This window comes from Pleurodeles waltl, chromosome 7, assembly GCF_031143425.1.
Source record: "Pleurodeles waltl isolate 20211129_DDA chromosome 7, aPleWal1.hap1.20221129, whole genome shotgun sequence".
Classification (NCBI taxonomy): Eukaryota; Metazoa; Chordata; class Amphibia; order Caudata; family Salamandridae; genus Pleurodeles; species Pleurodeles waltl.
Genome location: NC_090446.1, coordinates 69,704,593 through 69,731,407, shown reverse-complemented (window position 1 = coordinate 69,731,407; position 26,815 = coordinate 69,704,593). Strand labels below are relative to the sequence as shown.

Genomic DNA, 26,815 nt, shown 5'->3' with positions numbered 1-26,815 from the left:
AGTCCCAATTGTACTCTCACGGTCTTGGCTTGGTGCAGGGCGTCCAGTACCCAGAGTACTGGTGGTGTGCTACCATGGTTGATCCTGGTGTCTTCACACTTGGTTAGTCGCCAGGTCTGACCTTCTGGGGTACAAGTGCCTCTTCCTGGGTGCCTGCGGCGTCTGGCTGGCCAGTGAGCTGCAAGACATTGTACCCAACTCTGCTGTTTTGTTGCCTGCAAACTGCAGGGGAGTAGCTCCTCTGCACCAAGGGAGTTTGCTGGTAATTTGCAACGCACTGGCAGTCTACTGGGATTCATGGCAAGTGCTCAGCTGCAGGACAAGTCACTTTGTCACAATCATTGAGACTGGTGCAGGCAAGAGAGTTTGGTGCCAAAGGTCCACAGCAAGTCTTTTTTTCTCACTTTTTCACAGCTCTTCTTTTTCCTTGTCTTCTGGACTCATCAAATCTGATTTCCTGGCATCAGGGGTGCCACCTAAATGATGAATCCAGGGATGGTACAGGTAGTAGCTAATGGGATGGTTACCTTTTGAGTGTCTACACCCTTTATATGACCACTTCCTGTGGAGAGTGGGCATATCCGTGATCCAGCGAGCCTACGTCCACTAAGACCCAATGGTGGAATTCTAAGTGTTGTGTTCACATCAGGTGGTCCACCTATGTGGTGGAACTAGACAGATGGGGAACACACCTACTGATCCGAAATTCTCCTTCTTGGCTTGGTGGCAAATGTGCCCGGAGAAGGGGGAGTGGCATCTCCACTGACTGAGGGATCTGGAGGTCGCATAACAAAGGCAGCAGCGGCCTTTGAATCCTCCTGCCTTGATATGTTGATAAGAAGTCTCCCTGCTTGGAGGAGGTTGTAACACCTCCGTCCAGAGCAGGCTTTGTGTCTGACCCCAGAGGCATGGGCTATCACCTCAGGGGGTCAGAAACTCGTCTGTGGTGGCAGGCTGGTCAAGACCAGTCAGCCAGTAGACTAGTAATTGGTAGGTTTTCAGGAGGCACCCTAAGGTGCCCTTTAGGGCATGCATTAATGAATCCATCACTGGAATCAGTGTGGGCTTGTTAATACAAGATACCAAACATCTTCGGTGTCAGTGAAGTTATCATGTAGCTGGGGAACTCGTCATAGACATCACAGGGGCATATCTGCTCATGCAGATATGTCCACACATGTAGTATAGTGTACTCTGCTTTAGGGCTTTAAGGCCTGCTGTATGGGTGACTTACCAATGCTGCATGCAGTGTTTGTAGGCATGGCACACAGGAGGTGGGCCATGTTCTCTTCTCACTTGTCATGCACCATGTCAAGCAGCCTGCGATGGCAGTTGGCATGTGTGTGCTGAGGGGTGCCTGAGTGTGGCACAATACATGCTGCAGCCTTTAAGGATCCTCTTTAGTACCCATGGTCAGGTACCAGGGGTACCTTTTACTAGGGACTTACAGAGGTTCTAAAGGTATTGCCAATTTGGGAACAATTGCAAAGTTTTAGGGAAAGAAATCTGGCACTGGGAACCCAGTGCACATTCTGTCAAAATTGCACAAATTCCCAGGCAAAAAGTGGGGGTGACCATGTCAAACAGTGGCACTTTCCTACACCATTTCTTAGGACCTACAGGGGTGCTAAAGTGCTTTGCCAATTGGGTATTATGTTTTTAGGGGAAAGAACACTGGCACTGGAGCCTGGTTAGTAGGTTTCAGTACACTGTCAAAGTCAAAAACCACCATCTATCAGTTCAAATGGGGGCAAAAAGTGGGGGGACAACCATCAAAAAGCCTGACTTTCTACAAATCTGCATACAAATGGGCTTAGTTCACAAAAAATGCATGCCTGCATGGGTGAAGTCTTTTGAATTACAGAAACTTGCATACTTTTTCCAGACTACCCATGGGAACTTGCAACAGACATAGGTTTCTTGGAGTGCTCTTTGAAGAGTTTTCTAAATTCCTAATTACTTCCAAGCGGAGGTGATTGCTCTTGCGCAATCTATATGCTTACAAAACTGATTCTGCATTGGTGAAATCACACCTTTTCTTATGACGAAACTCTTTGCCTTACATCCTTATCAATTTTGGGTGTGTTCTTTTCCATTACAAGCAATGGGAATTAATTTACTCTTGCTCTAGATAGGAGTACATTTCTGACTGTTTTCTGGGCAGTGATGGGTCACTGAGAAGTTTATGACTACCCAAAAACTCTTACATTTATGGGTGCTCCCACATTTTTCAAGTCACCCTCCTCGTTGAAGTATCCACTCATCCATCGTGCGTGGGAGGTGAATTACCTGTGCATACGTTTTTGCATGACTCATTACGTGTTAAATGGCATCATTGATGGCATCACTCAGATTTAGAGAACAGTATTGCTTAAATTACTAATGAGTACCGCTGTCCCCAAGGTAATATGTGAAGTCCTAATCAGTGCTTGATGGGGGTGCACTTATAGCTAATTAAACTAACTGGCACATGTCAGTGTTTTTTTGTATTTTTTAATGGTAGTTCTTGACTCACTAAACAGCTAACTTTAAAGTTCCAGGTAAGGGAGCATGGAGGTGGGAGGGAAGCAACTGATATCAGATGAGGGGTGCACCAGATGGGGCATAATAATTAAAAACACAATATTAAAAAGCAAAAGACGAGGAAGCAATGGACACTACCGGCAAAGGAGGGAGCAATACAATGGGATTCAGAGAGCAGGTCAAAGAAAAAGCAGGACATAAAGGGGAGAGCAAAACAGAAGAGGGTGTGATAGAGCGGTCCGTACTAATAATTTTACCTGTTTTGGACGCTCTTTAGGCCGATGAATCTTTTGACTTAGTGGGAACTCTCTGTACTCTTAATCGATCAGTCTCATCAAAATCAATAATCAATAACGAACATAAGCAACACCTTGAACAACATAACACTTAACAATTAATCCAGAATACATTTCGGCGAACCCTGACCTTTCGGTCAGGAAGAACCACACCAGTTTATTGCAAAGTTAGTGAATTTATTTCCCTATATTAACAAAGCTAGCACAATTAAATGTTTCTCAACACCAAATGATAAACATATATGAACATTAATAGCTGTCCATAACGTCGAAACAAGTGTAATCTATGTAGCATTTGAATCACAAGGCATTCGATAATAGCAATGCAAATCACTAATACGATAATCTGTAATGAACTAATGGCATACATTTAGTCAGCATAACAAGATCTCCAATTGCATCGTGCAACATATGGAATCCTCATCTAACCTCAAATTAGCATCAGCATGTGGGACTTCATGCGAAAACAATTTAGCAACATTAATTTAGAAAACTCCTAACTAGGGCCCTTATCAAAATCAGCAGTTGGTTACCTAAAAGAAACACAATGCAATTTTACAATTTCCTTTCATATTTACCAATTACGATCAGCATACAAGGAAGTCTTCGTCTCACAGGTACCGTTCTTCGGTCAGCATGGGTACCGTTTCGATCGGCATAGGACGGGACTAAGGGGCAGGGGTGGACGGGGCAATTGCCTCACGGCGGCAAGGTAAAACTACTACTTCATGCAAAGGGATCAAATCAAAGTTACAGTCTCTAGGGCAAGAATCATTTAAAGTCTCTTTCTCTCGATTAGAGAAAGAATCAAAGTCTCTTTCAAAATGGCGTCGCAGCAAAGTGGGCCATAATAGCTACGAAGTCTGCAAAATGGCGGGTATCGAGCTGGTAATGGCTACCTTCTCCTCGTGCACCTGGGTTTTATAGACAACAGTTCGAGTCCTGTAGGGTCTCCATTGGAGGGTTCATAGGTTAGCTTCAAATTGACCAATCAAAAACGACAGTTCTCAAGCTTTTACTTAAGCATACATTATCCTTGGAGATGGGTACGCAAATCGCAACATTGTCTCCCAATTAGCTTACTCTCAGAGCCTCCATTGTCCGCACCTGCAAGTCGACCTTGAATTAAAGAGAAAATATGCCAGGCTGGCACTAACTTTAAGATAAGCATGTGAACAGTTTCTGTGGAAAAGTACAGCTTCAAGCAAGAATACACGTTTATTAGCACAATGGAAAAATACGAGCATCTAAACCGTGAGACCAGGCAACTAGGCCAAAGCCTCCGCTAAAGTAATGCTAAGCTAAAACATTTCAAACAAGCAAATCGTAGCACACGTTTATGATTATGTCGGATTAGTGCAATTCTAATACACCACGTTATATAAAGCACGCGTATAAATGATGGCAAACTACTCTGAGGGCACATTTTGTCCCCGTACAATCTTGATTAATTCGGTTAATGTCACACATGGTTATTTCAGCACTACGTTTAAGCGTTAATAAATCGAAACCTTCATTTTCCGCTTCATCAATCCCTCCTCTGATGACTACTTGTCATCACACAAATTTAGCCCACAAATTTTATTCCATTAAAATTCTGTCAGTTCCCTTTTCCTTTTAGTACCCCTTGTTTGCGCTTTGTATTCTTCTGCCATTCTTTTCATAATTTTCTCTTCCTTTCTTCTTTTGATTCTTTCCATAATCATTATTATTCCCCTTTTTATTCCCCAAATTCCAAATACGCACATTATTACTAGTAATATTCCTTCTATTATTTTCAATAATATTCCATTCCAAATTCCCCCAATCCAATGTCCCACTGAAGCTATTCCCTTTCCAACCTTCTCCCACACTCCTGGTTCTTTCAATTCCTTCAAATCTGCACTTTCCTTTGTTAGATTAGCAAGCATAGTTTTAATCTTCACACTATTATCCGGTATATAGGTGCAACAGTGACGTGCACCAATCATTTTGCAAACGCCTCCATCCTTTGCTAAAAGAATGTCTAAAGCAAGCCTATTTTGAAGAGTCATAGCTCTTTCCGCTGCAAGCTCAGCATCTATCAGGATTATAGCACCTGAAAACTTTGTCAACATGTTATCCACTATAGTAGACAACTTTCGTATCTTGATGGAATTCAGCACAACTCCCAATGAAGGAATCATGGCTCCAAATATATCACCTACCACAGCAGCTGCGGTCTCTCTTTTCTGGATACTATGAGATCCAGATGTCTTTTGAATCATCGATACGTCATCCAGTTGATAAACCTTTGGGAACACTATACCCAAATAACATCTTCCCCACCATCCCTTTGGAAGACGATAATAGGCATTATGCCCACAAATGTAATATACACCTGGAATGACAGGGTCAAGTCCGTCCATCATGAATGTCCATTTGGCCTTAAAAATAAACGTATGTTTGCATTCACTCGCTCCTACAAAAATATTGTCATAATAAGATTCACCTCGATATATACAAAACTTCCCTACATGCCAAGCATCTAAAGCTATTTTCCCTTGTGTCTTTATAGCAGCAAAATCATAATTATCTACTGAAGTCCTCTTATGTAACTCCTTTTCTAATTTCGCTTTCATTTGAGCCCTTCTATCATCTGTGCGATCCAAAAAGCTTATTTCTACAGCAGAGACTGAGCAAGTAAGGTTTTCCCTATGAGCATGAGCCGTTTCAAAAGGTTGCATTGGCTCGAAAAATTCCCCCATAATTTTATAATCCCAATATTTTGCGATCTGGCTTAGCTGCGCTATTATAGGAACATAAGCAAAGGTAACATCATAATTCGAGTAAAAATACTGTATGTTAGTTTGACCATAAAACCTAGACATTACTATACTACATGTAATCCCGTATGTAAGAGGCATGTGGTGATAAGTTACCCCTTCCTTTACTGATGTCGGTATCTGTGTACACACATAACAATCCTTCGCATCCATAGTTTCAACATACTCTGTTAGTAAGCGATAGAAAACGTTATACGAAAGCTCTTTCTTATCGTGCAAGAGCCTCTCATCCATTGCTAGTCTTTTCAATGGTGTTAGTTCAGTGACAGTAACAGGAGCAATAGTAGAAGCCTCGATATTCTCACTTTCACCCTTTCCATGCATTCCAATCACAATTGCCATTATTATTAGTACACATGTAATTACCAAGCCTATACACACATATTTACAATATTTCTTTCTATTGTTTTGCGTAGCGTACCTAGTCATGATCTGTATAGAATCAGAGAGCTAGAAGCACTTATAAATGAAACTATTCAGCAATTCAGTTACAAAGCTGAACAAGCGCAATGTTCACACCGTCTTCCTCAAAAGGCCAGTCACTTATCGGTTAGCAGCATTTGTCTCAATTCGGCAATGACTCAGTCTTTATCAGTTTAGCAAATGTCTCATCCGGTTTAACAATGTCTCAGCTGGTTGTTTCTTTCACGTTAGATTGTAGCAAGCAATATCATTTACTCTTTCAATCGACAGAGTCTATGAAACTTTTCTTTTCTATTGGTATCTCTTCTTCTTCTTCGTTCTCGATGCTTAGAGATACAAACTCGTCAGTCCAATCATCATTGACTGCATATGCCCATTCAGGACCGGAATACCTCCTATTTGGTATCCTTTTTCTTTTCAATTTTGCTTCCCTTTTCGACTCGGCTTCGCTGGTACTTTCTTCTTTTGTCAAGTCTTTTTCTTCACTTGACGATTGTTCCACGACAGTCACTTCCTTTCTCTTCTCTTTCACTTTCGGTCTCCCTCCTTCGTTCAAACCTTCTTTACCCTTTTCTTTTATTGGTGAGATGCTTAGTCTTCTCTTTGCACCATGTCCATTTGATGGACCTGCGATCTTTTCTGTGGAAGCTTGAACCTTTTCGTTCTGTTCTGCCTTATCCCCTTCTTCCGGGGAATCGATCACGTTCTCCTTTTCTTTTTCTGTATCGTCTGTTTCTGGGAAAGCCCTCCTCTGATCAGGCTCTCCTGGCTCTTCACCTTTTTCGAGCCCTTCGTCACCGTTATTTTCGTCAGGCTCTTTATCACTTTCAGCTGCTTCAGGTTCTCTGTCACCTTCAGCTGCTTCAGGCTTTTTGCTACCCTCAGCTGCTTCAGGTTCTTTGTCACCTGCAGCTTCTTCGTCGCTGTCTGAACTTTCTCCTTGGTCTTCCCCAAGTGAGTCAGACTCTTCGCCCTCTAACAATACCGCTTTCTCTCCTGCTTCTGCTTGATCGCTTTCAGTTCGCTTTTGTTCTGCCTCAGCACTTGGCACTGTTTTATCAGGCACTGGCAATTTCAGCGCTTCAACTTCCTCATCTGTGGGACACAACACCTTCTTTGTATGACTGGCGTGAATCCAGTTGGGAACCCCCGCACACTTCACAGCGGTAGTTGTCGTCAGGATCACTTGAAAAGGGCCTTTCCAACGGGGTTCCAGACACGATTTTCTCACGTGCTTCTTTACCACGACCCAGTCACCTGCTTTCAGTGCGTGTCCTGGACCTTGGATCGGTGGCAAGGTGGTCGCTTCCACCTGGTGAGAGAAAGAGCGAACCACGTCAGCCAGTCCTTTGCAGTAGTCTAACACCATATCATCTGTAATATTCAAATGCATGTTTGCGGGAACTGCAGGAAGTCTCATAGCCCTGCCCATGAGAATTTCATGCGGAGACAATCCAGTTTTTCTATCAGGAGTGTTTCTCATTGACATTAGCAGTAAGGGCAATGCGTCAGGCCATTTCAAATTTGTCGATGCACATATTTTTGCCATTCTCGATTTCAGCGTACCATTCATCTGCTCCACCAGTCCTGAGGCTTCAGGACGATAGCTGCAGTGCAGCTTTTGCTCAATGTTCAGCGCTTTGCAAAGTAACTTTATCACCTCGTTATTGAAGTGACTTCCCCTATCTGATTCTAAAGAGATCGGGAATCCGAAACGTGGTATCAACTCCCTCAACAATAGCTTGGCAACTGTAAGGCTGTCATTTCTACGTGTGGGGTATGCCTCAATCCAGTGACTAAAAATGCACACAATCACCAACACATATTTCAGACCCCCATGCACAGGCATCTCAATGAAGTCCATCTGCATTCGACTAAAAGGCCCGCTTGCCCTACCAATGTGACTCGCGTTCACAACTGTTCCCTTTTCTGGGTTCATCTGCTGGCAAGTGACACATCGATGGCAAACTGCTTCTGCAGCTTGACGAAATCTGGGGTTAAACCAATCAGTTTTGAACAATCTTATCATGGCATCTCTCCCTAGGTGAGCTTGCCCATGATAGAACCGCGCAAGCTGTGATAAGAGACTATTTGGCAAAACATATTTCCCCTCATGTGAAACCCATAACTCGTCTTGTCTCTTTATACATTGTGATTTGATCCAGGAATCTCTTTCATCCTCCCTGACATTATTCTGTAATGCTTTTAGTTCTTCTATTGTATCTACAACCTTCAAGGCAAATGCTTCAGCTGGTTCGAGTTCTGGTTCACTTATTGTATTCCAATCATCCCATAGCAATATACAGTTCAAAGCACAAAATCTTGCGACTTGATCTGCATATGCATTTCCCAGAGACACATAGTCCTGTCCTTTCGTGTGAGCACTGCACTTTACCACTGCAACTTCAGCTGGCACTTGAATGGCATGTAACAATTCCCTTATTCTTTCCCCGTTTTTCACTGGGGATCCTGAAGAAGTCAGGAAACCTCTCTGTGACCATACTTGTCCAAAGTCATGCACAATCCCAAACCCGTATTGACTATCAGTGTAAATGGTGACTTTCATCAATGCAGACAATTGACATGCTCTGGTAAGGGCTACAAGTTCTGCTACTTGTGCAGAATAGACTCCTTGAAGCCATCCCGCTTCCAAGACCCCTGTTACAGTACATACAGCATATCCTGCTTTCAAAATCCCCATCCCGTCTCTTAGACATGAACCATCAACAAAAAGAATTTGGTCATTTACATCAAGCTTGGTATCCTTGATGTCCGGTCGAGGTTTTGTGCAAAATTCAGTCACCTGAAGGCAGTCATGCTCGACGTCTTCAGCGTTCTCAATTTCGGCATTTTCTCCAGGAAGCAAGGTTGCTGGATTCAACGTAGTGCACCTTTTCAGCTGCACATTCGGTGAGCCCAGAATTATCGTTTCATACCTTGTGAGTCTTGCTCCAGTCATGTGTTGCGTTCGGGAGCGGGTCAAAAGTATCTCAACTGAGTGAGGGACCATGACTGTTACTGGGTGTCCCATCACTATTCCTTCACTCTGAGTGAGGCTGATACCAACTGCTGCTACGGCGCGCAAACACCCTGGGAGTGCTGCTGCAACCGGATCCAAAGTAGCTGAAAAATACGCTACTGGTCTGTTCACGCCACCATGGGCTTGGGTCAAGACAGACAAAGAACATGCATCACGTTCATGGCAAAACAATGTGAAAGGCTTCGTGTAATCAGGCATACCTAAAGCTGGAGCCCTACACATGCATTCTTTCAATTCAACAAAAGCATCCATCTCATCTCCTTTCAGCTCAATTTCATCCAAGGCATCCTTCTGGGTCAGTTTCAGTAGGGGCTTTGCTAGAGACGAGAAGTTGGGAATCCACTGGCGACAATAGCCCACCATTCCCAAAAACTTCCTCACCTCCTTCCTTGTCTTTGGTGGACTCATTTGGAGTATACTTGTAATTCTTTCCTTCATTATTCTCCGTGACCCTTTCTCTATTTGGTGACACAAGTATTTCACTTTCTTCTGACAGAACTTTAATTTGGAAGGAGACACCTTATGTCCATTCCTTCCCAAATGGTTCAACAGAGCAATGGTATCGGCTGTGCAGCCACTTTCTGTCTTTGATGCAACCAGTAAGTCGTCAATGTACTGTACTAGGGTTGACTCGAATGGTAATTCTAATGCTTCCAGGTCTTTCTTTAGAATCTGATTGAATATTGACGGTGACTCAGAAAACCCTTGAGGAATTCGACACCAACTGTACACTCTGTCTAAGAATTTGAAACAAAAGAGGAATTGGCTGTCCTCATGAAGAGGCACAGAAAAGAATGCTTGTGACAAATCGATGACTGAGAACCATTCAGCATCGCAAGGAATTTGAAACATTATCACAGCTGGATTCGGCACGACAGGACAGCACTTTATTATAATGTCATTTATTTTCCTCCAATCCTGCACGAGTCGGACCTTTCCACTCGGCTTTATTAGTCCCATTATTGGTGAATTACACGGACTGCTTAACACCTCTTTCAGTACCCCCTGCTTTACAAATTCGTCAATGAGTTGAGCAACTTTCATGAGGGTATCTTGTGGCATGTGGTATTGTGGGGTCTGGGGAAAGATTGCATTGGGCTTTACCATCACTTTCACTGGTTCCACTCCTTTCATCAATCCCACCTCTTTCCCTGTCATGTCCCACACTTCCTTTCCGACTGTCTCCCGTAGTCCGGCTGGGATATCTTCTTCAGTTATCATCGGGAAGAGACAAATCAGAGGATACTCTTCATCGACAGTTTCCATCTCGTCCCCCTCTACACTGTCCTCTTCTTCCCCATCACTGCTTGTCTGGATTGTTATTCCTTCGTTCGAACACATGATCGAGCAACCCAATTTGCACAATAGGTCTCTTCCTAACAGTGCTATCGGGCTTGAGTCACACACCACAAACTGATGTACCCCTTGATAGTTACCGATGCTGACTGGAACCGGATCTGTGATTGGGTTCGTCAGATGTCTGTTTGCTACTCCCACCACTTGAACTGTCCTTCCCGAGAGTGGCAAATTTGGAACTTCACTACTCTTAACTGTTGAACGTGTGGCTCCCGTGTCAACCAAGAATGAAACACGATGACCCATTACTCTTCCCTCTACGTACGGACCCCTTTGATCGACTTCCAAGGATGCCGCAAGCACACAGTCTCCTTCTTCTCCTGAACTTTCACTCTCCCATACGTTGTTTATTCCACTCTCACTGTGTAATGGGAACTGTTGTACGGTGCCATTTGTACTCATTACCTGACCTGTTACCTGCGGAGGAACCATCACTTGCTGCTGACTCATTGGTGCCAAGGGTATTTGCATTTGCTGATTAGGTACCATAGGTAACTGCTGTTGCATCGGCTGCATTTGCGTCATCTGCATACGAGGCATCTGCATCTGCTGCGGCTGCATAGGTTGCAATCCCTGCAATTGATTTATGGTCTGAAAATTTGGGTTTGGACCTCTCATTTTCGGTCCCCTCATTGTCTGAAATGCATTGACATCATTGTTTTGCTGACCAACACCTGCACTTACACCTGCACCTACACCTGCACCTACACCTGCACCTTCCTGCACCACCATTGGGCACTCGCGTTTCCAATGACCTACGATTCCGCACACATGACACGGCATCACCTTCTTCATTGCCTGCACACCCGTCACAACAGTGTTCAAATCCGGACCATTATTCACAAAACCTCCTCTGCCTCTGCCTCTGCCTCTGCCTCTGGCCTGTGGCTGAAACGCCATGTTTCCCTGCAACTGCAACTGCGGTTGTGGTACCTGCTGTTGGAACCCTTGCATCCCTTGCAAGCCTTGCAGACCTTGCAAACCTGTTTGAGCTGCCTTAAGCTGCATCATCATCACCTTCTCTTTCAACTTTTTCTGTTTCACTTCAATTTCGTCGCTACAGTATTTCGCATAGGTCAAGACTTCGTCAATCGGTTTAGACTGCCAACAAATCAAATGCGACTTTATCATTTGACTTATCTCTGGCCTCAGCCCTTCCACAAATCTGAAGACAAAATGGAGCATGTCCTTCGCCTCTATGGTTTCCGTGCCACTGTAATTCTTGAACGCCTTCAACAACCTCTCATAGTAACTATGAATCGATTCTTTGGCCTCTTGGGCAGTTCGATCAATCTTCTGCCAATCCACATTCTTCGTGGGTACCTTCGTTTTCAAATGCTCAATCACCTTGTAGTACAAGCTCATCACCATAGGCGATGGTGCACCTGTCTCCCTGTTCCTCTCTGGTTCACTTGTCGGCCAACCTACGGCTCTTTTGCAATCCTCCCACAAATCTGCCGGAACCACAATCTCAAAGAGAGTATTCAGGTCTTCCCAGAGACATTTTCCAAGCTTCACAAACCTATCAGTCTGCTGATACCATTCAATCGGCTTCTCTCTTAGTTTGGGAAAATCATCCGTGAAGGACTGGATGTCACTTCGGTGCCATGGTACGTGTACTAATTTTCCCCCTGCTGTCTCCCTCATTGGTAACATTGTTACTGTATCACTACTCTGCGGTCTTTTCTCATTTTGCTCTGTAGCACTGTCCCTCCTCTTATCCTTCCTCTTTACCCACCTGCTTTCCCACTTGTCTAAGCACCTCCACACTTGTGCACTCTGCAGCAATTCTTTAAGGTGTGCTTTCATACCTGCGGACCTCATGTGTTCAAAATCTGTAGTCCCAAAATCCAACCTATAGCTCCTGCTCAAGTGTTTCGTCTTGCCTATGTCAATCCCGTTTCTGTCCGCTACTTCCTGCAGACTTTTATGTACCTTGTTCACTTCCTTCGTGATCTTTGGACATAGATACCTCAGCTCTTCTTCCGTGTAGGACTCTAATCTGTTCACACCCATATTCCCTTCCACCAATTCTTGTGCTTCCATGTTCAGCCTCATCCTATTCAAGTAATCTTCTCCTTTCCCACTGTCTGAACTTTGTGTGGAATTTAGACTGTTGAACCACTGGGTTAGCTGTTGCGCATTTACTCCCATCAATGTAGCATTCACATCGACTGCCATCGATGGCTGCGGCAGCTTTTCAGTGTTCGATGTGAGAGGTATTATCAGTGGGGGGCTCGACCTCACCAGTGTTGACTGAGCGCATACGGGACTAAACTCCATCAAGGACCCAGACCCAGTTGGCTGAGCCGCTATCGGAGTTATCCCTGGCGTGTTTTCTATGCATCTTCTTTCTGTCCCATTCTGCAGCATTGATCCCTGACTGTTCAGACCCAAGTGAGGCTGACTATACAGATGTACCGCTGGACCTACAGTAATGGGTAAGGATATTGCGTCTGGGTTCTGTCCATTCCCCATGTTCTGAGGCATGCTCATTCCCACACCATGGGTCATCATTGTCGGCATGCCCATCTGGCTCCCCGTCATTTGAGCATGTGCATTTCCTCCCTGCATCTGCTTTTGAGGCATCAAAAACTGAGTTGATTCAGCTTGTGCCATTGTTGGGCTGTAACCATTCTGTACTCCCCTTACTGTTGGATCTAGAATCATTCCTGCACCGTTATCACTACTGTAGTACCCTGGCATCTGTGACTGATAACTTTCTGCTGGTTTCAACACAGGCACATCTGGATATATTCTCCTAACCTGCGGTATCTGCGGGGTGAACAGCAGACTCGGGTCCTTTGGTCCCGATGATGCTCCTGAACTCTGAGTTTCATTGTTCTGTACCGGTACCGGAGGGGCAGAACTGGTACTTGGACCTTGTCCATTTTCCGCATAAGGTGGTGGACGGTCGTTCAGCAATTGCATTATCAACTCCTCATCCTCTAACTCCTCTTCTCTTCTCAACTTTTCCTTGTCCTCTCTATCCTTGGAACACTTTCTGTCCGTCTTACAGGTAGCTTTCTTACCTGTCTCTTCTCCTTCCTTAGTAATTGCTGGGAACAATTTTATCCCCTGCAATACATCTGACCTCCACACCTTCTGTGCATTATCCCACCTAGCATCCGCTAGTGTCTTTTCTACCTTCCTCATTCTGGTCTTGAACTTCTTTTGCTGTTGCTGTCTGGCCATCAGTTCCCAAATTGCTAGAGCCTCAAACTGTGCTGGCCTTGGAGGCACCTTCATGTCGTACATCGTGAATCTCAAATTCTCTAAAATCTTTATATTGAAAGTCCCATATATTGGGAACGCTACGCTCCCATGTTTCTCTGTCAACTTGTGCCATTGCTTTAGCCAAAGACACGGAGCTACCCCCTTTTCTTCCATTACAATGTAAGCTGGTGTACCCTCGGGCGGCGTCTCCTCTCCTACGCTCGCTTTAATGTACGACTCCCCCTTCATCGCACTCCTGAATGCTTTAAGGAATTTCCTCTTCCTCGTCTTTTATTTAACCAAGTTTATAATCAATAGGTCACTTTTATTTCACAAAGTTCGTAATCAATAGGTGACTTTAATTCCTGGAATACTCTTCACCTGCCTCTCCCCTTCCAATCGAGTGCCACGGACTGCGTCCAATCCGTGCGCGACCCTTCTCTTCAACTAACCTATCCCAGCGCGGCTCTTAGTGACGTCACACTCACACACACTGCGGCTGACAAAGCCTCGCGGCTAGTCCTCCTTCACTCACCTCCTCTTGTAACAACTTCTTGCATATATTGCGAGCTACCAAAAAAATAAAACAGATCTGTCGGTTTACTACAGGAAGGGTAACACAATCGCTTCAGGACCTTAGGGACCTTTCACTAGCCTCGGGACTCTTTCACTAGCCTCTGGCCGCTATTCCGTCTTTCTCAGTCCCCACATTCGCAAGCAAATCTGACCCGCAGACTTACTCTCAACTTGTCAATGATCTGTTCTAGTGCACTTAGAATCTTTGTCAAAGCCCGAAGTCGAAGTTTCTTTCACTCCCTAACACACGTACCGACTCGTTGACCACGCCCGATCAACCTACTAAACCGCCCAGACCACAACATGGATCATCATACTCCGGAGTCTCTTGACCTCGCAGGGCCCGTCTCAACAACAACAACCACGTGGACCTTTTTATGCACAAAGCGCCAGACGCACATGAAGTTCGACGACTTCCCTACTCTCACACTCGGAGCCGCACCTCCGATATCTCTATGAAGTTCGACGACTTCTCTACTTCTACACTCGGAGTCGCACCTCCGCTATCCTCAAAAGAAAAAAAATCCTCGCAACCTTTTCACACACCCTGCGGCAATAAGCTGTGCAAGCGCAAAACCCTAACTTCACTCATACCATCACTAGTACCGCCAGCGCTGATTCCACACCTCCGTTCTCTCCATTCGCAAGCTCCGAGATCCCGGGAAAGTCGCGGTGGACCTAGCCCATCATCATCTTGTCAATCTATTTTATCCAAGAAAAATCTAATTCAACCTCTCGAATGGGGTCTCAAAATGCGTAACCGTTAATTCGACACCATATACTTTAATAGTACAGGGTCCCAAAAGACGAAACCGTCCTCTGCTACCATCTACTGATAGAGCGGTCCGTACTAATAATTTTACCTGTTTTGGACGCTCTTTAGGCCGATGAATCTTTTGACTTAGTGGGAACTCTCTGTACTCTTAATCGATCAGTCTCATCAAAATCAATAATCAATAACGAACATAAGCAACACCTTGAACAACATAACACTTAACAATTAATCCAGAATACATTTCGGCGAACCCTGACCTTTCGGTCAGGAAGAACCACACCAGTTTATTGCAAAGTTAGTGAATTTATTTCCCTATATTAACAAAGCTAGCACAATGTAAATGTTTCTCAACACCAAATGATAAACATATATGAACATTATTAGCTGTCCATAACGTCGAAACAAGTGTAATCTATGTAGCATTTGAATCACAAGGCATTCGATAATAGCAATGCAAATCACTAATACGATAATCTGTAATGAACTAATGGCATACATTTAGTCAGCATAACAAGATCTCCAATTGCATTGTGCAACATATGGAATCCTCATCTAACCTCAAATTAGCATCAGCATGTGGGACTTCATGCGAAAACAATTTAGCAACATTAATTTAGAAAACTCCTAACTAGGGCCCTTATCAAAATCAGCAGTTGGTTACCTAAAAGAAACACAATGCAATTTTACAATTTCCTTTCATATTTACCAATTACGATCAGCATACAAGGAAGTCTTCGTCTCACAGGTACCATTCTTCGGTCAGCATGGGTACCGTTTCGATCGGCATAGGACGGGACTAAGGGGCAGGGGTGGACGGGGCAATTGCCTCACGGCGGCAAGGTAAAACTACTACTTCATGCAAAGGGATCAAATCAAAGTTACAGTCTCTAGGGCAAGAATCATTTAAAGTCTCTTTCTCTCGATTAGAGAAAGAATCAAAGTCTCTTTCAAAATGGCGTCGCAGCAAAGTGGGCCATAATAGCTACGAAGTCTGCAAAATGGCGGGTATCGAGCTGGTAATGGCTACCTTCTCCTCGTGCACCTGGGTTTTATAGACAACAGTTCGAGTCCTGTAGGGTCTCCATTGGAGGGTTCATAGGTTAGCTTCAAATTGACCAATCAAAAACGACAGTTCTCAAGCTTTTACTTAAGCATACATTATCCTTGGAGATGGGTACGCAAATCGCAACATTGTCTCCCAATTAGCTTACTCTCAGAGCCTCCATTGTCCGCACCTGCAAGTCGACCTTGAATTAAAGAGAAAATATGCCAGGCTGGCACTAACTTTAAGATAAGCATGTGAACAGTTTCTGTGGAAAAGTACAGCTTCAAGCAAGAATACACGTTTATTAGCACAATGGAAAAATACGAGCATCTAAACCGTGAGACCAGGCAACTAGGCCAAAGCCTCCGCTAAAGTAATGCTAAACTAAAACATTTCAAACAAGCAAATCGTAGCACACGTTTATGATTATGTCGGATTAGTGCAATTCTAATACACCACGTTATATAAAGCACGCGTATAAATGATGGCAAACTACTCTGAGGGCACATTTTGTCCCCGTACAATCTTGATTAATTCGGTTAATGTCACACATGGTTATTTCAGCACTACGTTTAAGCGTTAATAAATCGAAACCTTCATTTTCCGCTTCATCAGGTGCAATATGAAGCACTCTGGGACAGATTGTGGGATTTGGCAAGGAGGAAGCAGCACGTGATGGAGAGATCCCAAAAAGACATGCACTCTCATAGAGCGCTGAAAGAAAATGAAAAAACAGTTCCCTAAATATGAGCAGTGAAAGGAAAGTCAGACAGTCAGAAAGATTGTAAAGAGGTTGTGCTTTGGGGGACTGCACATTGCATTATGCTTTTGAGTCAGGCAATTTGCACCTGTTGTTTGGACCCATAGATGCAAATAGCTTTGGGAATTGAGCCCACTAAATCCTTTGGAGCATCATGTAAAAGTTAGTTATCATGAAAATCGTGCTTGAAGTCTGTTTTGGTAATAAATGTTGAATGCCCCTGCTTCACAGCATTTTGCCTTTTTAATTTGTTTGCATATTCCCTCAAATAACTTTGAGGCCCTTCCTTTCCAGCGATTAGGGATATGATGCTTCTTTCAGGCAACAGAAGAAATGTTCGTCTGGAACTGAATATGAGAAATATCGCCTCTCACTTCATTTCTTTTTCTGCAGGGTACCAGCGGCAGCTGAACTACAAGCATGATGATGGGTCTTACAGCGCCTTTGGCAAAAGCGATCAGGAAGGGAACACCTGGTAAGTGTGTCTGTGGCCCTGTATCGCTGCCTCTAAAAGTGAGCCAGGAAAGTTTATGGAGTCTGCCCCATTTCAGCTGTGTGTGCAATTTTGTTAAAAAATGGTCAGGATATGTTGTGCCAAGTGTGTTTCAATCACATTTTGTATTGGATGGATGGATAGAAGAATGGATGGATGGGTACTGAATAAATCAATGGGACTGAAGATGAATGCATTGATAAAACAATGAGATGAATGAGAATATGAATCTGGATTAATGGAAGAATGAATTAAATTAGGAGAATGGATGACTGAATAGGTGAGTGATTGTTTTAGGATAGCTGAATACATGTATGGTTGAATGAGCACATGGACCTGGAAAGAAAAGTGGAAGAATATGTGTGTAGGGACATAAATAAAAGAAGAGAATGTGGCTAGGTCTGTTAGTATGAAATAGATGGTTGGATGATGAGACATTAAAGTGTGGACAATGAATGCATGAAAGAGTGAAAATGGATGAATGCGTACATAACATGGATGGATGAAAGAATAAGAGTGCAAGGAATCACACATTAAAGGATGGGTGAATTAATGGAAACTTTAAAAACCCTGCTAACAGAAGCTAAAAAGTAGAGAACATCAAACAGGTGGCATTCAGTCGATTGGTTCTATAGCATTAAGAAGAGAAGAACAAATCAGTAATTTGCAAGTACAGCGTATTTTGCATATAGACACAGAAGCTAAGATGGTGGCACATACCTCTGAAACAGCTTCTAGGATTGGGAGTTGGACAGGAGAAGAAGGAAAGGTAAGAGGCTTGAACCTAAATGTGATATTACAATTAGTGACTTGAGGAAGGATTATTACACCTAAGTCATGTATTATTTACATTTGTTCCTTCTCTTATCGTCATAGATCAAATTTAGATAGAAAAGTAAATTTTCAATAGGCTTTTAAAAGATGGACCTGACAATGGGGTAGCTGGGAGACAGGGAAAAGAGACACATTTTTGGCACAATTACAGAAACCACCTCCTTCATCGGGTAATTGAAACTTGCCCAGTTTTCTTACATGTCTGTCCCTGATCTATGGGAAAATGTAGGGTGTAATAATTACATTTAAAAAACCTTACACGTATTTGAATTACTCCGGTACCTTATTATTGTGTCCTTACTTCCTCCTCCCCATAACAATGCCCTCTGCTGCCATCTCCCCTCACCTTGTGACATGGCCTTTCCTCAAAGATGCCAATATTGTGCTTATAAGACAGAAATGAGTAGGGTATCCCAGAACACTAACCCCTTGTTCCCCTTTTTACGCGTAACCATCCATACATGTATTCCCAACAACCTTCATAAACGCATTCAAGCATTCATCCATACATGCATTCACGACAACCTTCATACACGCATCCAAACATGCATATTCACACGCATTCACAACTTTCATACATGCATCCAAACACGCATACTCACGCGCATGCACACTTACATGCAGAGACACACTCACTTCAACATTCATACATGCATACAAACACGCATTCACACGTTCATGCACACATGCAGACACCACACACTCACACATACACACACAACACCACCTCCCCTCCCACCACCCCCTCCCCTGTCAGATGATCAACTTATTGGGTCTGGGCAGGAGGTAGTCTGGCAGAGAACGGGAAGGGGCACTTCCACTACCGGCAGCGCCTCGCCATCAGGACACCGCCAGGTCATATTATTGCTCATAATATGGCGGGCGGTGTTCTACTGCTGGGGTGGGGCCGGTGATGGAAATGCCAGAGCGCCTCCACCCGCCAGCATGATTACTGCTGGATTTCCACCCAAAGTGTGGCGGAAATCCGGCAGTACCCGTAATATGGAAGACCGCCAAAGTCGTAATGAAGACCTATGTAACTTCATTTCTGTTACGCCTGGAATGTTGCTTAGTTTACATTTGTGACCATACCTGTTGAGTAGGTTGGTCTAATTAGTGTTTGCCCCTTCAGAATGCTAGGAATACTGGACTCTACTTCGCTTACCATGACAGCAACCAGTACTTGAATACGAGATAGCGAGGCTTGTGGGATGGGGGACCGGCTTAAATTCACTGTCCATCACCCCTGTGTATTTGAATAAACAACAATGAGCTCTTTTACAGTACAGTGCACCCTGTGATCTGAATGTCATCTCAATCACCCTAGTACCACTCCCTAAAACCTTAGGTTTGAGTTTAGTGCTCATCGAAGCTATCAACCTGACAAAATATGTCCCCTAGTACACTGCAAGCTTCCCCAGGCAGTTGGTTTGTGTACACCAATCCATCTGAACATGGGAGCAAGGTAACTCATTAGGCTCATTATGTCATATCTGCTAAAATCAATATTAAGGAAGCACGGTGGTATGTCATTTTAGTTCAGTTCTTTGCCTCCTTCTTTTTTCTCGGGTCATCACCTGGTATCTCATTTCCTGTATTCACAATTCCCTTGCCTCCACATCCACTTATAGCCCATCTCTGTCATCCTTTTTTTCTCTTCTCTTCACCTCTGTGTCTCTCTCACTTGCCTGTCTATTTGCAACCCTGTCCCCAACATCTACAAGCCTCCCTTTCCCACCTGTTATCACCCTGTGCCTTTTGTATCATTTACTCATCTTCTTCCAATCTCTGGAGTTTCTTCCTGTTCCTTGTCATCTCTCCCACTTTTCCTTTCCAACTTTCCATTCCTTCCCCTTTCTGTCCCTCCAACTCTCTACAGCTACTATGCTCCATAATTCTCACCCTCACATTTTCTGTCTCCTCAGGCTCACTGCTTTTGTCATGAAGTCCTTTAGCCAGGCCCGGTACGACATATATGTTGACAAGGTGTACATCGACCAAGCCCTCAAGTATCTCAAGGAGCATCAGCTGGATAGCGGCTGCTTCAACAGTTCTGGAAAACTCTTGAACAACGCACTGAAGGTATGGGAGGCTTCACAAAGCGATGTCTTAATCCCTTGCTGGAACGTTGCCTTTCCTTGGGCCTTGACATTGTAGCACGCCAAGTGGAAGTGAATAACTCTAACTTTGCTGTTAAGTACGAGACAAGACGTCCCCTCATGTACAGTCTGCGGGTTTTGCAAGTCATTGAAGAGTTGAAGAGGAGTGTGGCTTAAGTCCACGTTCTTTTACAAAGCCAATGAGATCTTAGGTGATTTGCATTATTGTTATTGATGAAAGATATTTATTAAACACAGCTGTCACCAGCATGGTAGCTTACATGAAGGAAGGGGGCTGTAGAATCACAATGCAGGTCAATTAAAGAGAGGAGCAGGCAAGTAGAGTTTTCAGAGATTTAAGGAAACAGATCCATTAGACAGATAGTGATGGGTAGAAAAGAAGAGCGTTTCAGTGTTAGGCCGTTATAAAAGTGAACAATGACCCCTCAATTTGAGAATAACACACTATAGGTAAGGTCAAAAGAAAGATCAAGGCAGAAAAGAGAGAGCGAGAATGAGAATCTTTCCTAAATTTGAACTGAATCTACCTGCGTCCTTGTTTGTGAAATGCATGGTGGCAAAACAAGGAGAATTAAGTGTATGTATGTGTGTTTTTGTATTTCTAAAGCATGGACCTCACTGGCTAGTAATGGTGCACTCTACAGGGGGCAAGGTCAAGTAGGAAAAGTGGAAGAAGTGACAAGTGAACCTATCGGAAGTTGTTTTCTTGAAGTATTGAGATTTTAGTTTCTTCTTGAATTGTAGTAGAGTTAGTACAGTTCTAATGTTGGAGGGGATGTTGTTTGAGATTCTGAGGGCATAGGCTCAGAAGTTGTGTTTTCTTGTTTTTCATTATATTTCAGCATTTCTGGTGATGTTGGAGCTTCTGTTTAGTGTCAATCTACAGATAATATTAGTTCATGCACTAGGTAAATGTGGTCTTGGCATAGAATGACTTGTAGTGATGCCAGGTTTGCAGATGTACACTGTAGATTATGTAGAATGAAACTGAGGTGGTCATACTGCTCCAGCACTTAATTGTGCCATCTTGCTGCTTGAAACATGCCTTTCAGAGGAGAGAAGGTGGTCTTTGAGATGCTGATGAGCAGGGTGTGGCATTCAGCAAGGTAGTAGTGGACTACGGATTAGGTGGTTGTTTTGAGTTCTTTTCATGGAAGAAAGGATACTATTTTTTCAGGGAAGTGAGTTAGACTAGAGTGGTTTGGTCTTCTTGACAATGTGTTCTTTGAATAAGAGGTTGAAGTCATGGGTGAATCATAGAGAAATTACAACAATGGTCCTAGGATAAGGAAGCCAGTGAAGAGAGGGCATTGGTGATGAGACGGGCCGACGTTTAGGAAGATTAAGAATGATATGGCTTGCAATGTGTTGAATGAGAAGAAGGAGATGGAAGCTCTAAGAAGCTGAAATTGCAGTAATAGAAGCAAGAAGCATTGTGGCCTGGACCAGTGTTTGAGGGAGGGAGGGAGAAAAGATACACTTTGTTTTCCTGTAGACATAATTGGCAGAAGCATATGGAGGAAAATGTTATAATTTGGGAGTAGAGAGGAACTGATCAATAACAAAGCTCAACAGTTGAAATTTGGACTCTGCAGTTGGAAAGGGAAGGCAGTTCACAAGGCCACCAACCAATGGAAGTATGGGGAAGATGCTGTCCAAAGATTAGTGTCTGGAGTCTGCCGGTGTTAGTATCTAGCGATTTGTTGTTCATTCAAGAAACCACCGCAATGAAACAGTTCTGAAGATGGAAAAAAAAAGCTTTTTTATGTAGAACAAAATTTGAGTATTGTCTGCTTAGGTCATGAAGGAAAGACAAAAAGTGAAAATAAAGAGAGCCCAGGAAGCAATACAGAAGTTGAAGATGGTAGGGCTGAGGAGAGAAGCTTGAGGCGCCCCATTGGGCACATCTAGGAAAGCTGAATGAAAAGGAGGTAAGTGAAAGGCTCATGGACAGTCGGAGAAATTATGACTGATTCAAGAGAGAACACTGCCTCCTTTTCTAATCTGACGAAGACATCATAGCATGATGATGTGTGTAAACAGGTTGAATACTACAGGAAGGTAGAATAAGACGAAGGGCAAAGAGCCACTTGTGTCCACCAGGAAGCCAAGGTTATCCAAGGTGGATGGAAAAGCAGGCCCAGTTCTATGGAGAGGGTAGAAGCCTGACTGGAAGGAGCCAAGGATGTGATTGGACTCAAGAAAGAAAACGTTGAGTGTTGATTGATTTTCTTTTTTTTACCATATTAGCTGGAAGACAGACGAGGAATGAGACAAAAACTTCTGATGATAGAGGGGTCAGTGGAGGATTTCTTTAGAATTGGGATTATCAAGGATTATTACCAGCTCTTTGGGACTGAGTACTCAGGGGTAGAAAAACACAGAGGCCAGCCAAAACATGGCCAAGGACAGGGGCATGCTGAATGTAGAATGTGAGCGAGGCAAGAATTTGAGGGGAACCCACACTTTATAGAGAAGAGAATAAGAATCCCTGTCCCCACAGGGAGGACAGCAAATTGGGAAAGGGTAGGTTTATTGGTGTCAGTCCTAGAAATAGTAAAGTCGAAGGCTAAGAAGAACGGTCTACAGGGCAAGATTTACAGATTTTTACAAAAAAATTAAGCAACTTGGTGATATATTCTTCCTTATACTGCATGGTCACAGCTTCACCCCTTTGCAACTATCTTTTAAATCCTAGGTCTCTTTCTTATAAATAAGAGATTTGCAGATGCATAAATAAAGATGTTGTCTGAAATGTGCAGTAAACATGCTCATGTGCAGTTGTAATTTGCTGCAAAATACATGCTCATATGTAGGTATAATTGGTTGCAAAATATATTTAAGCAGTTTAATATGTCACAATCAAAAGCGGCTGTGGTTCAGAATGTGTGGTAACAGGCAAACAGAATTCTGCTATAACAGGAATGCTGGCAACACAGAGCAATAAAAGTGTGCTTTGCAGCTATTGATTAAATCTTCAGGCAGCTTCATTAAAAAGTTATTTGCTCTCACTATTGAAACAAAAGCAGCAATCCTGCTCAGTGACCGGCCTTTCATAATGTTTGGCACCGGCAAAGAGGGTGACATCGCAACTCAACTGTACATAGTTACAGGAGAATTGCATTGACATTCTAGTCTGTAAGTAGAGGGTAATGAGTGCAATGTGATATACATCACTACACCGTTATTCCAGGCTTCCAAGAATTTTTCTAAAGCTCAGCCACAGAACACACTTTTGAAAAGGCTCTTTTTAGCGCTGCGTTTTTTTTACCTTTGTGCTTCTGTGGACCCCCATTAAATTCCATTACATTGGTACCAGAAGACTGGGATACCTGCCAAAGCAAATTCAACAATCGGAACCTCAAAACAATATACAAAAATACAGAGACAAGTCAAGATCCAACAAATACATAATTTACGAATGTTGTATTTATCAAAATTCTCATTTTAATGAAAAGGTTAGAGCTTTTCAATTTTTCATCGTTTTTCTAAATGATAAAGTAATATGTTGGACTATATGTTAGCGACGACATTCCCACCCGAGCATACTACAAGATTGTAAAATGTGTTCCCGCCGGGCTGACCGGTGGGAACCGTGTTAGGATATTGGCTTCGGCTCCCTTACACTCCAGCACTCTCGGAAGGCGCACTGTCTGCATTCCGATGGTGCTGGACAGTGCGGTCACTGCCCTGCTCATGCCATGGCCATGAGTGCTGGGGGACCCCCTTAAAAAGGCTGGTGGAAAGAGGGGTTGTAATCAGCCTGGCGGCACTGAGTTTAGTGTTGCCATAACTGGTTGCAAGTCCGACCGCTATCATGCCGTCAGGAACAATTTTCCCGGCGGGGATGGTGGTCCTTTGGTAGTCAGACTGCCAAAGGTGAAATTTGCAGTCGGATGGCCAAACCCACAGCGGTCCGACCGTCGATGCGAGTTTGGCGGTCTCATGACTGCCAAACTTGTAATGAGGCTCCTAGTGGTCCAACAGAAGGCACCAATTGGCCATGCTGGATTCAGTTTGCTGTACTTGCTTTGCACTGCTCCCACAAGTAAAGCTAAGGAAACCACCATGATTTTTATATTTCTATTCACTTCAATTTCACAGAGTCTTTAAAAATTTCAAAATGTTGCTTTTGCATTCATGATTGCTTTACAAATCCAATTACTTAATATTCTAAACAGTCTCGGCCCCCGTGAGTAGCTGTTGTGACTCCCTAGGGGGTGCCTGGTTTTCAGGTTGAGAACCACCATTTTTTAGGGTTTTAGGGTTTCGCAAGCATATTAGTTGCTGTATTCAGACAGTGTACTGTGAATTTTCCCCTACTAATCGCTAAAGAGTCCAGGTATCCATCATTTCTTTGCTTTAAATGTTATTGCAGTGGAAACACATGTTCACGCACAATCTTCAAGGATGAGCCTTGCAATTGTTGTATTGCATGATTTTGTAATGTTGACACACACCAATGCAGGTGTTGTATCATATTGTACTACTCAATTTAGAATGTATCTATTGTTTCACATCCTTGATGAGGCCACAGAGAACTTATTGGGTTCCTTGGAGAAGTGCATGGCTGGGGGGTGGCGGGAAAGATTATAGTTTGGCCTATAAGGAAGTGTCGGGAGTAGTGGCATGAGGACCGAAGAGGTGCTCCACCTATGATGTGGTAGCTCCACCTATGATGTGGTAACTCCATGTAGGCATGAAGTGTTATAGAAACATGTGAACACAGATACGGGCCACACATGCAAGCATTTATAATCTTCTTTAGGAAGTGTATGTATCATACAAGTATTTCAAAGGGAAAACCAGTTTTTAAATAGGGCTAGGCAAAAAATTTGAATTATTTTTATTTGTACTGTGTGCAGTTTTCAAGAAAATCGTAGGAAAAATACACCTTTTACATGGAAGGAAATTGTCCCATGTCAGATGGTAAAATTGTACGTGAGGACATACCTTGTGTTAAAAGCATAAGCCAAAAAAATCAATACGTTGGAAAGCATAACTGTTGAAAAAGCATAACTGTAGAAAAAAAGGATGTGCAAGTCTGTAATCAAGAATTATGGGAGATTACCTGTGAATAAAAATGTAATATAAAAATAAATATAAAAAACGGAAATAGCGGTTTGTCAGCAATGGATTTACAGATTGAAAAATTCGCTGGACAACAGAAGGATAAAGTTATTTTTCAGGAAGGAGGAAGGCAACTGAGGGTGGAGGTAGGTGTGGTCATACAGTGCCTACTTGCATCGGTAGTGAGTGTCAATAAAGAATGATGAAACCAAAAACCAATGGTCATTTTTATAACTTTCCCAGAGGTGGCTCCCCCGCCAGCAGCGGCTGCCGCAAAACCTTTACAAAAAAACAATAATAAACTGTGTTTATTATCATTTTCTTGTAAAGGGCTGGGGCCACAGGGTCTGACGAGCACTGAGGGGGCGTGCACAGCACTCCCCCCTCAGTGTGCATGTATGTTTGACTGACCGTCTCGGGACGGCCAAACACACATGCGCACAACGCTCTCTCCAGCCCGGCACTGTGTTGTCGGGCTGGAGAAAGCATGCACAGGCTCACAGTCTGCCTGGGAGTGCCCTGGCTGGGTGCTCTCCCAGCCAATCCTCACGCTGCTTTATGCGCTATATCAAAACTCCTAAATAGAATACCAAAGGTATCAGAATTATGAATATTGTGAAAATAAATTACACCACACCCCCAGATATATTTCAAAATGTCATACCAGCTAATATTATCAGGCAGAGGAAAATGCCTGGTAAATACAGTAACCTGTGGTTTTTGGTGCGGTAAAACTAATAAATTGCTGGGATTTATCGTACACAATAAATTGTGACACAGAGCACTATTTACCGGATCACTCTCAATGAGGGCCGAAGTCAAGGGGAACCACACAATCATTTTTGTGCCAAATGGCCCCCTTTCATGTGGTAGGCAATGCCGGCGGTGTCAACTATACTTCCGCCATTGTTCCACCCAAGAGCATCTATGCATCTTTTCGCATGAACAACAATGTAAGAATACATTTCCCTGTTTAAATATATTGTGTGAAAACACAATGATTTCAGGTCTGCAAGATGATTCATGTGGAAAGTATAACATTGTCTCCAAGACAAGTCACTGCAGGTTGCTTTCAAAGTGACTACTTATTCTTTATCTTCTGTGGTCCATGGTCCAGATGCTTGTGACTTTCAAGTGCATCTCAGCAGAGGACAGCAGACAACCCACACCTGCAACAGAGCAGAGGAATGGGCAGTCAACTTTAGACAAGGCGCTCTGCATTAAACGAGTAGGCTGTGACTTTACCAGCTTTGGCATAGTGTGTGGCATGCACTACTTGGCGAATGTTGCTGGGAAGATGCCATAGTACACTGGACCTCAGCCTTTCATGCCACAGGAGGTTCTAAACCTCATGGGCTGCAAACAGCAGAGAAGCCAGTCAGTCACCATTTGAGAGTCCCTGCTGATTCACAGCTCAGGTGTAGACATTCCAATGAAAGAAATTGAAGGAACGGAAGCGGAAGTGAAGCCAGTATTTAAACCAT

General features: G+C 43.5%; 1 protein-coding gene across 1 annotated transcript in view; it reads left to right on the top strand.

Annotated features, from left to right (window-relative positions):
• The window catches only part of LOC138246809 (alpha-2-macroglobulin-like protein 1), a 201,113-nt gene that overhangs the window by 132,935 nt on the left and 41,363 nt on the right, over positions 1-26,815 (top strand). The window contains exons 25-26 of the mRNA XM_069201571.1: positions 17,208-17,289; positions 20,067-20,223. Of these exons, the coding sequence (XP_069057672.1) occupies positions 17,208-17,289; positions 20,067-20,223 (239 nt within the window). The remainder of the gene's footprint in view (positions 1-17,207; positions 17,290-20,066; positions 20,224-26,815) is intronic.